Below are 11,623 nucleotides of genomic sequence, written 5' to 3'. Positions count from 1 at the left end.
TTTGCTTCACCTACTCTTATTTATTCAACACTCACATTATGGTTTCTTTTTTTTTTTTACAGTATGGTTATCCCCATCAAAAAAAATTCACACGCAAGAGAATACTGTATGTCCAGAGTTTTCATCCATGGGGGAGACAAGCACTCCTCTGCCTCCAGCCTTTCCATCCTCTCTTAATAATAAGCGAAGGGGTAGTGGTGTTTTTTATCCTATGCCACAACCCTGCAAAGGGCACTTCTATAATAAGCAGGGCCAAACTAGACAAGGCAGCAGAGATATGCCTCTTAAAAACTGACAAATAGCAGCCAACTACCTGAAAAGTTAATACTTGTGCTATTTTCCCACTGAATTAAGCCATTCCAGTTGCTTTTATTGCCCCTTTATGGGGGCAGCCTGTGCACATTTACCTTGTCTCTAATGGCAAATAGCAACTGGAGTGAAGGGTGGACCCCCATTTAGCTTTTGGACACAAACACCTGCAGCTCCTATTTGTCAAAATTTAAAGAAACTGATGATCCAGTCCTGGTTCTCCACTACCACATCTAGTTTGGTGTCATTGGCAGTTTTTGGCAGACGGCAACATGTGCAATCAGGAAAGGTTTACCGGAAGGAAGGAAGGAAGGAAGGAAGGAAGGAAGGAAGGAAGGAAGGAAGGAAGGAAGGAAGGAAGCCATCACATGCTGCTTATATAAAATCAGCAGATAGTGAAGATTGGAAGAAGAAAGGTTGGCATCAACTCACGGAAGGAAAGACTAGAGGTTGAGAAAAGAAAGATGCTTCAATGTTAGGGCTTCATTTTCAAAGGAACAGGAGCAACTCCACATGTCTAATTTGGCAGATGCGCTTTTTCGTGTTCTACAGATTCTTTCAAATGGCAGCATAAGGCTATGGTGGCAATCCAAGGCAGCATGCTTTCCCCCCAAAAGCATTGCTAAGAGGCACATTATACAAGAAAGAACCAGAGGTGATATCCTGGCTTGTTTTGAAGGCTGCATCACCCTTCCCTCTGGACTGGAATGTCAAAGCTTTAAAGCTTATAAGTGGGTGACAACTCCTGTCTAGAGCTATGGGTCTTGTCTCAAACCACCAGGCATTCATATGGAAAACTAATACCCAGTCGCTGGGAGGTTTGGCAACTCCATTCTAACAGATTTTCATTATGAATGGATTTCTGGTCTACTTCTCAGCTTAGGTCCCTCTCTCCTAATCACTGCTATGCATATAAACCCAGGGCTTTTTTTTCCAGCCAGAACTCACTGGAATTCAGTTCTGGCACCTCTAAGGTGGCTGCCATTGCCATTATAAGAGAACAAGAGAGGCGGTCATGGTGAGTTCTGGCACCTCTTTTTCTATAAAAATGGCACTGTGTAAACCCAATCATTGAACTGCACGGCAAAACCCATTTTGTGGGGAGATACATTTCCATATGGTCTCTCCTTCGGAGAATCAAAGTCTCACTTTATTATTTCTTATTATTTTTATTTATTCTATTTATATCCCGCCCTTCCTCCTGGAGAAGCCCAAGGCAGCAACTTGGGTGTGAACCTTCCTACTATCTGCCTTTGGAACAGGAAGAACAGAATGATCCAGCAGATGCATCTCTTAGCTGCTAGAGAAAGTTGATGACACTCAAATTGTCTTGGGGGAGGGGACCAATGTCACCATGAAGTGCCATTTGTTTTCAGTAGCCAAAATGCCCCAAGGCTATGCATCCCAGTTTCACCATAAGGGAGGACATTTGTGTGAATAAGAAGCCATGAAGGAATTACAGACACCTCATGGTGACTTTCCCCCCATAAAAACTAATTGCACAACTAAGAGAGCCAGTGTGGTGTAGTGGTTAAGAACGGTAGACTCGTAATCTGGGGAACCAGGTTCGCGTCTCCGCTCATCCACATGCAGCTGCTCGGTGACCTTGGGCTAGTCCCACTTCTCTGAAGTCTCTCAGCCCCACTCACCTCACAGAGTGTTTGTTGTGTGGGAGAAAGGGAAAGGAGAATGTTAGCCACTTCGAGACTCCTTAAAGGTAAAGGTACCCCTGCCCGTACGGGCCAGTCTTGACAGACTCTAGGGTTGTGCGCTCATCTCACTCTAGAGGCCGGGAGCCAGCGCTGTCCGCAGACACTTCTGGGTCACGTGGCCAGCGTGACGAAGCTGCTCTGGCGAAACGGCACCAGAGCAGCACATGGAAACGCCGTTTACCTTCCCGCTATAAAGCGATACCTATTTATCTACTTACACTTAAGGGTGCTTTCGAACTGCTAGGTGGGCAGGAACTGGGACCGAACAACGGGAGCTCACCCCGCCGCGGGGATTCAAACCGCTGACCATACGATCGGCAAGTCCTAGGCGCTGAGGTTTTACCCACAGTGCCACCCGCGCCCCTTTTGAGACTCCTTAGGGTAGTGATAAAGCGGGATATCAAATCCAAACTCTTCTAATGAGACACCAGGTGAAATAAGCATGAGAAAATTCAAACTCTTCTTCCCCTCATTCTCAATTGCAGAGGTTCTCAACCTGTGGGTCCCCAGATGTTGTTGGACTACAACTCCCATCATCCCTGAGCTCTGGCCTTGCTAGCTAGGGGTGATGGGAGTTGCAGTTCAACAACATCTGGGGACCCACAGGTTGAGAAAGGCTGATTTAGAGACAAGGAAAGACTATGACAACTTTGAGAATGCCTGCTCTGGACTTGTGCTTTAGTTGCTGTCACCCCCTCTGTTGTAGCAGCAAACACCCCAGAGGTTTAGTCCTATTTGTAGAACAGAATTAGTGTAATCAGGTATGTGATCTAGAAACAGCCCTTAGCAACTGAGCAATACAGAAAGAGTGCAGTTCCAGTTGTGCAAAAGTATATACTATTTGTTCTCGAGGCATATCAGTAGCTAAGCTGAGAGACTTGGGCATCTTCGTACTCCCAATTTGCCTCTGGAAGTTTGAGCAGTAGCCAGACCAGACATTCATTATCCCCCTTTCAAAATATGGCCCTGTGGAGTGGTAGTAGTGCCACGTCTGTAATTAAGGCACTTTTTTGTCTTTGTGAAAAGTACACCCAGGAATGTCTTGGACTCCTGAGCTCAAAAAGCCTAGCCCAAACTGCTTTCTGTAGTTAAGATAGGCTGGCCATTCTCTAGCCTGGCCCTGGAATGTGTGCCTGTATCAGTATTTGGCTGCTCTCTACTCACAATCACCTGCACAGTAGTTTGGCATCTGTTGTCTTCTCTAATCCTGGTTATGCCTCATTTCCCAACTTCAAGTTTTCGTGTCCTAATCTTTCTACCAACAGCTCCTCAGATCCTGCATTTTCTTCTCCTTCCCTAAGCTTTCTCCTCTCCACCTTGCTCATCAGACTACATCCACATCCTCGGTCCTTGTTTACTCTAGGAGGGAGCCAGGCAAGCTCAACCCCAGGGTGACAGAAGCCTTAAGAGATCCCTAAGTAAGATTTCCCTTCTACATATAAAGCAAGTGAAATGGCGGCAAAGAAATGAGCATCGTTTCCTGGTCCTGAAGAGTTCTCCCTGGTGCACGTGCACATCTGGAAAGGTTGCAGTATCTTCCAAGAGCAGAAAGAAGGAGAGTGAGGTGCATGAGTGAAGAGGAAGGAACAAGACTTCTTGAAACATCATACTCAGTCCCAGCATTCAGCTCAGCCAGCTGCCCGCGGTTGATTAAGCCAGGCCTCTGCGCTCTTCAAGATGCCAATGGCAGGAGGCAGCAAGGGTGAGAGATGTCAGCTGCTTCTTACTGATGCAAGTACGCATCAAGCCAGAGCTCTCCTGAATCCTTCAGAGAACTGGAACGAGGATAAATGGGTCAAGTCAGGAAACATGAAGAAACAAACCAGAAAAAGAGATTCGATATTGAGCCAGGAATTCTCAGGGCACTATAGTCATTGAGTGAGCATGTTACGATAAGAAAAAACCCGTAATAGAGCAGCAAGAGGAGGGGGGTGGCATTAAAAGCCCAAGGAAGGATGCAGCACCATCTCATGGAGAGAGCCACAGGGCTGGTTCCCACATGCAGGCTCACCACCTGATTGCTGCAGCAAATGCTGTACGAATGAGCCATTCCAGGTGAGACAGGACAGAACTTTCAAGTCATCTCAGAGCAGTTCTTTTCAGTGGGCTCAGTCTGCACACTTTGTCTGCAAGTTTTGAGGAGCCAAGCAGTCAAGAGATGCAGTAGGTATGTGTGAACTAACCCACAGAGCTCAGAATCCACAAATGCTTGTTTCGACTTTGCCACCATGCTCTTGCAAAAGCTCAGGCAAACTACTTTCACTAGCTATTATTATTATTATTATTATTATTATTATTATTGAATTGACTATTAGCTTTTTTATTAAAAGCAAACTCAAAGAGACTTAAACTATGTACATAAATTAACATTAATATCAACAGCCTTCCCAATTAGCTTTCCACCTACTCTGTGCTCATTCAATGAAGGCTGTCCATTTTTCTGGGATGTGCATATTCTACAGACCTCCTTGCATACTGCGCAGGAGTTATGCTCTAATCATGCACTAAGCTCTGTGTTGTTGTTTCTAAGCCTTATGGTCAGATAGGAATATTTGAAGGGGGACAACCAAAACACGGGCAGTGCCAACATTTTCAAACTCCCCCAACCTGCGTTCAAGCTGCTTTTTAACAACGGCATTAGATTCCAGTGGTTTCCAGTATCTATTTCTATTGGCTGCTTCTGGCAGAGCCTGATGAGAGTCTTCTGCTGGGTAACACATTTCCCATCCCTGACTTATGTGTGTGCATCTACTTTGCATAAACGTGGCTCAGAAATGTTCCGATTCCTTCGCACCAAGTTTTGATGTGTTTTTAGGAGGAGGGCAAGCAGAATGTACGCAGCCCTGATTATGATTTCTAGAACAATTAAGAGAGTGCTGAAAACTCTGAACGTTAACAAATATTGTTTCCTCAGGGCATTCTTCCCAGCTATCTGTTTGCATTATTGGAAGCAATGGCTGGAAACTGGGGGTCCCATATTATTCCGCCCCCCTTCCCTTTTCTTTTTGTGCCCTTTCACAAGATGTCGGTCTGATGTCTCTCCCCCCACAGGGGAGCTATCCTTCCTCCTGGAACTTGCAGGGGGTACTGGTGCTTTCACATTCACTGATACTTACTGTACAATGTCTGCAAAGGCTGTGAGCAGAGGCTTGGACTGGTACTCGATGCCGTGCTTTGCGCATAGGGACTTCACCAAGGGGGTCACCTTGTGGAAGTTGTGTCGAGGCATGGTGGGGAAAAGGCTGTGGAGAGAGGGAGAGAGGCAGCTGCCAGGTCTCATGGCTTCCTCAGAGCTCTAGAGAGCCTTCTTCTTCCTCCCAAAATCTCATTAGTGTGCGCAATACTTCTTTGTGAAGCTTGCCCGAGCCAAATAATCACATACAAGCTTAATGATTTCTTCTGTAAACAACTGTTGCAGAGGGCCTTATCCTAAAATTATAATCATAGCATTGGGTCCTCTTGCATTGCCAGCTTAAGCTTATCATGTCCTGGGTGCCCCCCTGGTCCAAGGCTGTTTTCACACAGGAATTCAACTTCGTAATATCCCTTGTCCAGCTCTGCTTCCTCATTACAGTGGTACCTCGGGTTACAAACACTACAGGTTACAAAGTCCGCTAACCCGGAAGTAGTACTTCAGGTTACGAACTTTGCCCCAGGAAAAGAACAGAAATCATGCGGCAGCGGTGTGGCGGCAGCAGGAGGCCCCATCAGCTAAAGTGGTACCTCAGGTTAAGAACGTTTTCAGGTTAAGAACGGACCTCCAGAACAAATTAAGTTCGTAACCCGAGGTACCACTGTATACCCAAAAGCCTACCCACGTGATGCTTCAGCAGCAGCACGTGAAGCCCTACAAGCTCAGTTGTCCACATGACTGAATCACACGTATACCATAAAGGACTCCAGGCTCTTGAATGGTTAGGTTTCTCATGAGGCCTCCATCCTGTTCAGCCCCCTACAAGGTCACTCACTACTACAGCATGAAATAAGCCTCTAGGGGAAATAGATCCCATTCTTTTTCTAGGCTTCATATTAGTTGATATCCTCAAGACACCTTCCAACTGGTGAAAAAAAGAAGAATATACTCACTGGTGCTCAATTTGGAAGTTGAGGTGCCCACTGAACCAGTCGTTGAACAGGGACTGGTCTACGTTGCATGTTGCCTGGAGCTGGAGAGAGAGAAAATATATTTAAAAAGGCACCACATGAGGATATTCATGTTTCAGTTCTAGCTAGGCACCCGAATAAACTGTGGCATACCCTCATCTCCCCATCCTAGTCCTTAGAATAAGAACAACAATAATAAATAGATGGACCTAACAACTGGGAGCAGTTTACCTATGAGATCGCCTTGCCCCACATGGGCCCGCTTGACTGCAGGGCTGTACAATATATGTCTGTGTGAACGCTAGCTAAAAACTTCAACACCTCATATACCATATTTTTCGCTCTACAGTGGTACCTCGCAAGACGAATGCCTCGCAAGACGAAAAACGCGCAAGACGAAAGAGTTTTCCGTTTTTTTAGTCGTTCCGCAAGACGAATTTCCCTATGGGCTTGCTACGCAAGACGAAACGTCTTGTGAGTTCTTGCAAGTTTGTTTCCTTTTTCTTAAAGCCACTAAGCCGTTAATAGCCGCTAAGCTGCTAATAGCCGTGCTTCGCAAGACGAAAAAACCGCAAGATGAAGAGACTCGCGGAACAGATTAATTTCGTCTTGCGAGGCACCACTGTATAAGATGCACTTTCCCCCTCCTAAAAAGTAAGAGGGAATGTGTGTGTGTCTTATGGAGCGAATGCAGGCTGCACAGCTATCCCTGAAGCCAGGAGAGGGAGAGGGATCGGTGCGCACTGATCCCTCTCTCTCCTGGCTTCAGGGACAGCCACGCAAAGCCTCAGGAGTGCTCCTCCCACTGCGCTCAGGAGGCTTTCCGTTCTCCTGGCTTCAAGGATAGCCGCGCGAACCCTCTTCAGGGCAATGGGAGGAACGCTCCCCCTGCCCTGAAGAGGCTTGGCATGGCTATCCCAGAAGCTAGAACAGTAAGCGGGATTGCTGCTTTCGCTGCGCAACGATCCCTCTCACTGTTCTGACTTCGCTTCGCTGGAGAGGCGCTGCGCAGCTTTCCCTCTCTGCGCAGCGCCTCTTCAGCACTGAAGAGGCGCTGCGCAGAGAGGGGAAGCTGCACAGTGCCTCTTCAGTAAAGCGGGAGGAGAAACAGAGCCCCTTCCGTTTCTGCTCCCGCTTTGCAGGAGAGATGCTGCGCAGAGAGGGAGAGAATATTTTTTTTCTTGTTCTCCTCCTCTAAAACTAGGTGCATCTTATGGTCGGGTGCGTCTTATAGAGCGAAAAATACGGTGCCTTCCCAGTTCCCATGTCAACCACAGAGGGTCAGCACAGAGAGTAACACCATTATTGCCTGACTTCTGGGGCCCAAATGTGGAGCATGTGAGCAGCCACCCCACCCACCCATGACAAAATCCCATGTTCAAAATAATGAATGCAGTGAGAGCGGTAGGAAGGATGGATTAGGATTTCACTGGACATGGGACTCAACCTGATGGGGCCTTCAAGCAGCAATAATTGATGGACGTTCCATGTGTTTACACAAGCGGTATAAAAGTTCTGGGTCAAGAAGACACTTGCAAGCATTCATGTTATTCCTTTTCTAATCTTCTTTTACTCCCACAGTCTGTCCTCTTTCACCACAACCCATTATTGGTATTCCACAATTAGTTCTTACATACAGTTACACCCAACCCTTCCAGTCACTCAATTATACTTCAGCTCCTAAGATAAGACACCTCCTGTATAAGTCTCATATTCATGATCATAACGGCTGGAATCGTTGTGCACATTACCTGGGTTGAAAGCCAGTCCACATTCTTGTCATAATCAATGTTCATTGGGATGTGGTTCATTTGTGTCACCCAGACAAACCAGTGACTCTCTATAAATCTGCACAAAGCACAGAAGTAAATTATTGTGTTTCCATCCAACCAAATCCACACAACCTATTGATAATATAAGATAAACTTTATTCGCATTAGCCAACGGCCATAGCAACATAAAACAAGCAATATATACAAATAATATATATATATATACAAATAAAAAAGACAGCAATGGGTAAAAAGGGCAATCAAATGGCCAAGATTATCATTCAGATAGTGGCCCTCAATCTCATTGTACCCTCAATAAACCTAGCAACCTTTGCTGTTGTCTGATCATTTTGAGCTGATAAAAGAAAGAACAATGTGGCCTCAGATGGGTGGCCTGGGAGGGTAAGTAAGAGTGGGTTAATGATTTCATTCCTCAGATCTTTATAAAGAGGACAGGACAGGAGAACATGAGCCACTCTTTCCAGATTACCATCTCCACAGGGGCAGAGTGTTTCTCAGTTGGAATCTTTTAGTATCTGCCCTCAAGTGCGGCAGAGGGCATCACATCCAATCTGGCCAGTGTGAAGGCACGTCTGTATTTTGGGATAGTTAATTTATACAAATATGGTGCCAGGGAATCAAACTGAGAAGGGGGGGGGGAGGCATACCAAGGACAGAATTTCTTTATAATGTCCAGGTTGTTCTGTTGCTCTAAGTCCTTCAGATGTTGTCCAATTAGCCCTTTTGCTTTAATAAAACCCATCATGAGAAGCTGATGTGGGTGGAGTCCACAGGATAGGAGTTTTTGGTGCACAATTTTAAACCACGCACTTTTATGGGGATCTTGTGTCAATAAGGGCAGCAGACCAGGTGGATTTAAATTTAGACAGAGCCAATAATTAAGAGTTCTTTGCCAGGACTGAGCTTCTGCAGAGGGAAGACTTGCCTCTGTATTGAACCTATTGAAAAGCACCAATGCTTGACTGAAACAGTTTGTTTTTTAAAACAACAACAACAACAACAACACACACACCTTGAAGGGGAGTACAGAGAGGAAGGGTGAAGAGTAAAACTATATAGTTTTCTCTTAGCGAGAAAGGGGTTTTGTTGCTGTTGTTTTAGAATGTATGTTCAACATTAGTCGATACAAATCAGTAAATCTTAAACCTCATTTATGGCTGGTGTATGGCAGTGGGGTCCATTTTTCTGGTGCAAGCTTGTGAGTGCAATCTAACTGACTGTGAGAGTGGCCTCTGGGAGGGGTGGCTACTTCAAGTTAGTATTGCAGGAACATAATAACTGCTGCTATGGTGGGCAGAGGGATGTGGACAGGTAGAGCCCAGACTGCTGTGACCCTGGGGAAGGTTTGATGCATCTGTGCATGCAGAAACACAGTGTGCATGCCTGTGTGCGCACACACCATGGGGCCCTTCTCAATGCACGGCTCAATATCCTGGAAAAGTTCTGTTACTTGACCATGCCAGAATGTGGCGCTGCAGTGCAAACAAAGATCTTTGACTTGCAGAGACTATATGGTAACCCCAAATAATCAGTTATGGTGAGGGTATGCATCCAAATGAAACTCACCTGAGTAGAAAGAAGAGACCAAGGAGACCCTTCAGTTCCAGTAGGTATGAGTAAGTCAAAAAGAAACGGATGTAGAAAGTCACCATCCAGGCCAGATCCTGTCGCAAAGGAAAGGATGAATGCTCTGCACAAGGCCATGTCATAGCGCTGCAGACCTGCCCCACCAATTTGCTCATGTAGGGCACCAGTCTCAAAGGCCACCTATGCAGTCTCCCATCACTAAACCTGCGCTCGCCCTCAGTCTGATATATTGAAAAGGTAACAGCCCAGACATCTCCCAAAGCTATGTTAAATATCCACATGCTTAAACCTGTCTCGGTCAGGAAGTTTCTTATACGCATTCCTGTTATTCCTCATCTAATCTTTCACTTCCCACATCCTGCCCTCTTTCTGCCCATCCAGGCCCAATTCAGAGTGTTGAATTTGACCTATAAAGCCTTAAATGGCTCAGGACCCAAATACCTCAAGCATTGGCTCTCCCCATACAAACTGACCTAGGCCCTGCGATCATCATCTAAGGCTTCGTGTGTCTCCTCCATGAGAGGTCCAGAGTGTGGCAACATGAGAATGGGCCTTTTCTGCAGTGGCCCCCCACCTGTGGAATGTTCTCCCTGGGGAGGTTTGCCTGGCACCTTCATTACGTCTCTTTAGGTAACAGGCGAAAATGTTCCTTTTCAACTAGGCCTTTTGCTAATTAAACACTCTATGGCCTCTTAAATATGTTGGGGTTTTGTTTTGTGCTATTATTTTATGAATTTTGTGTTTTTATGTTGTAAACTGCCCAGTGATCTTCAGATGAAGTGTGGTAAATCAATTTAATAAATGATAATAGCAATAGTAATAAAGTGTAAGTTTAGAAAAGTGCAAGCTTAGCCAAGCTTAAAGCAGGTCATACTCTTTGGCTCCCAGAGGATCCTAACTATTTTCCCTTAATATTTATTTATTTATTTATTTATTTATTTATTTAGGCATATCTATACAACCCAACAAACTGTGGCCTTTGGACAATTCAATCCCCTAATCCCATTGCCCACACTGTAAGAATGCACAATCCACACCTCTGATTTGCTCACCCTTGTGATAACTACTGCTATAATAGGTTTTAATAGGGCTGGATTTCAAGAGAGTCCATCTCTGTGATCAGGTAATATCCATTTATATAAATCTAACCCGGAGCTGAAAAGGGGCACTGCATCTCAGGAACTGAACCATAACTCTTGAAGAGGTCATTCTGTTGCGAAATTGCAGTTCTTCAGCTCTAATGTAGCAATTAAGCCTTGACTGTCCGAGGTTAAACTTTAACTGGAAAAACCTAGCGGCAAACTAATTTAGAAAGAGGAAAAACCTAAACTGAGAACGGCCCAGTGTAGAGGAAATGTTAGCATAAACACTGAAGAGTAGCTTTAAGTCTTCAGTTCCAGTTCATTTCCTTTTTAAAGAATGAAAGTGCAGCGTTGCAGCCTCAGCGACAAAGAGGCTAGGAAAACAGAAAGCAGGTAAGCTAAGCAACTTGTGTGACTTTAGCTACTTGGCTATGTGCTAAAGATCTCCCCTCTCTACAGCAAGTTTACAAACCAAATCCATAGTTTTGCCTTCTTCTTTTTCAGACTGAAAGACAATATATTTTTTTGGAAACAGGGAAACTAAGTATGGGTGTGAGAGATATGTAGAGTCCTACAAAGTGTCCCGTTGACAAACGTCTGGTGCAACGAGCTCTTAGCTCTCATGGAACAATCCTGTTCCGTTGATGCCAGGGCAGCTGATCTGGGGAAGCTGGGCTCAGGCATACTCACCGCCCATTGTTTGCGCTGGACAACAAAGTAGAAGATGTACCACTGCAGGTAGAAAGGCACCAGAGCTGGTGGTCCAACTAGGGAAGAATTCAGAGAAACATTCTTAGTTGGCTCAAAAGAAATGAGTGGCCCATCTTCTCCACACAAACCTACTCAGCTCATATTCTCTAGGTGCCCCTGCAGTCTTGAATAGGGTAGGAGAAAGGGGCTTTTCAGTTGTGGAACCCCTCCTGACGGCAGTTTCCTCCAAGAGGTTTGACAGGCACCCACTCTTGCTGCTTTTCATTACCAGGTGAATGCATTTTTATTTCCCCATATTTTCCTTCTGCCTCATAGTCTGAAATTA

The 11,623-nt window shown here is 45.4% G+C and overlaps 1 protein-coding gene across 2 annotated transcripts in view; it reads right to left on the bottom strand.

Annotated features, from left to right (window-relative positions):
- The window catches only part of LOC310699163 (acyl-CoA (8-3)-desaturase-like), a 29,320-nt gene continuing 17,697 nt past the window's right edge, over window positions 1-11,623 (bottom strand). The window contains exons 7-14 of one of the 2 annotated variants that reach the window (XM_083486819.1): window positions 11,278-11,354; window positions 9,485-9,582; window positions 7,877-7,973; window positions 6,108-6,187; window positions 5,138-5,263; window positions 2,612-3,796; window positions 2,434-2,548; window positions 1-1,814 (exon numbers count right to left, since the gene is read on the bottom strand). In XM_083486819.1, the coding sequence (XP_083342945.1) occupies window positions 3,745-3,796; window positions 5,138-5,263; window positions 6,108-6,187; window positions 7,877-7,973; window positions 9,485-9,582; window positions 11,278-11,354 (530 nt within the window). In that variant the 3' untranslated portion in view covers window positions 1-1,814; window positions 2,434-2,548; window positions 2,612-3,744. Of the gene's footprint in view, window positions 1,815-2,433; window positions 3,797-5,137; window positions 5,264-6,107; window positions 6,188-7,876; window positions 7,974-9,484; window positions 9,583-11,277; window positions 11,355-11,623 lie in introns of both variants that reach the window. The other variant, XM_083486818.1, reaches the window with a different exon arrangement.

This window comes from Podarcis liolepis (assembly GCF_965112155.1).
Source record: "Podarcis liolepis genome assembly, chromosome: 1".
Taxonomy (NCBI): Eukaryota; Metazoa; Chordata; class Lepidosauria; order Squamata; family Lacertidae; genus Podarcis; species Podarcis liolepis.
Note: the sequence above shows the minus strand (reverse complement) of the source record. Positions and strands in the feature narration are given on the sequence as shown.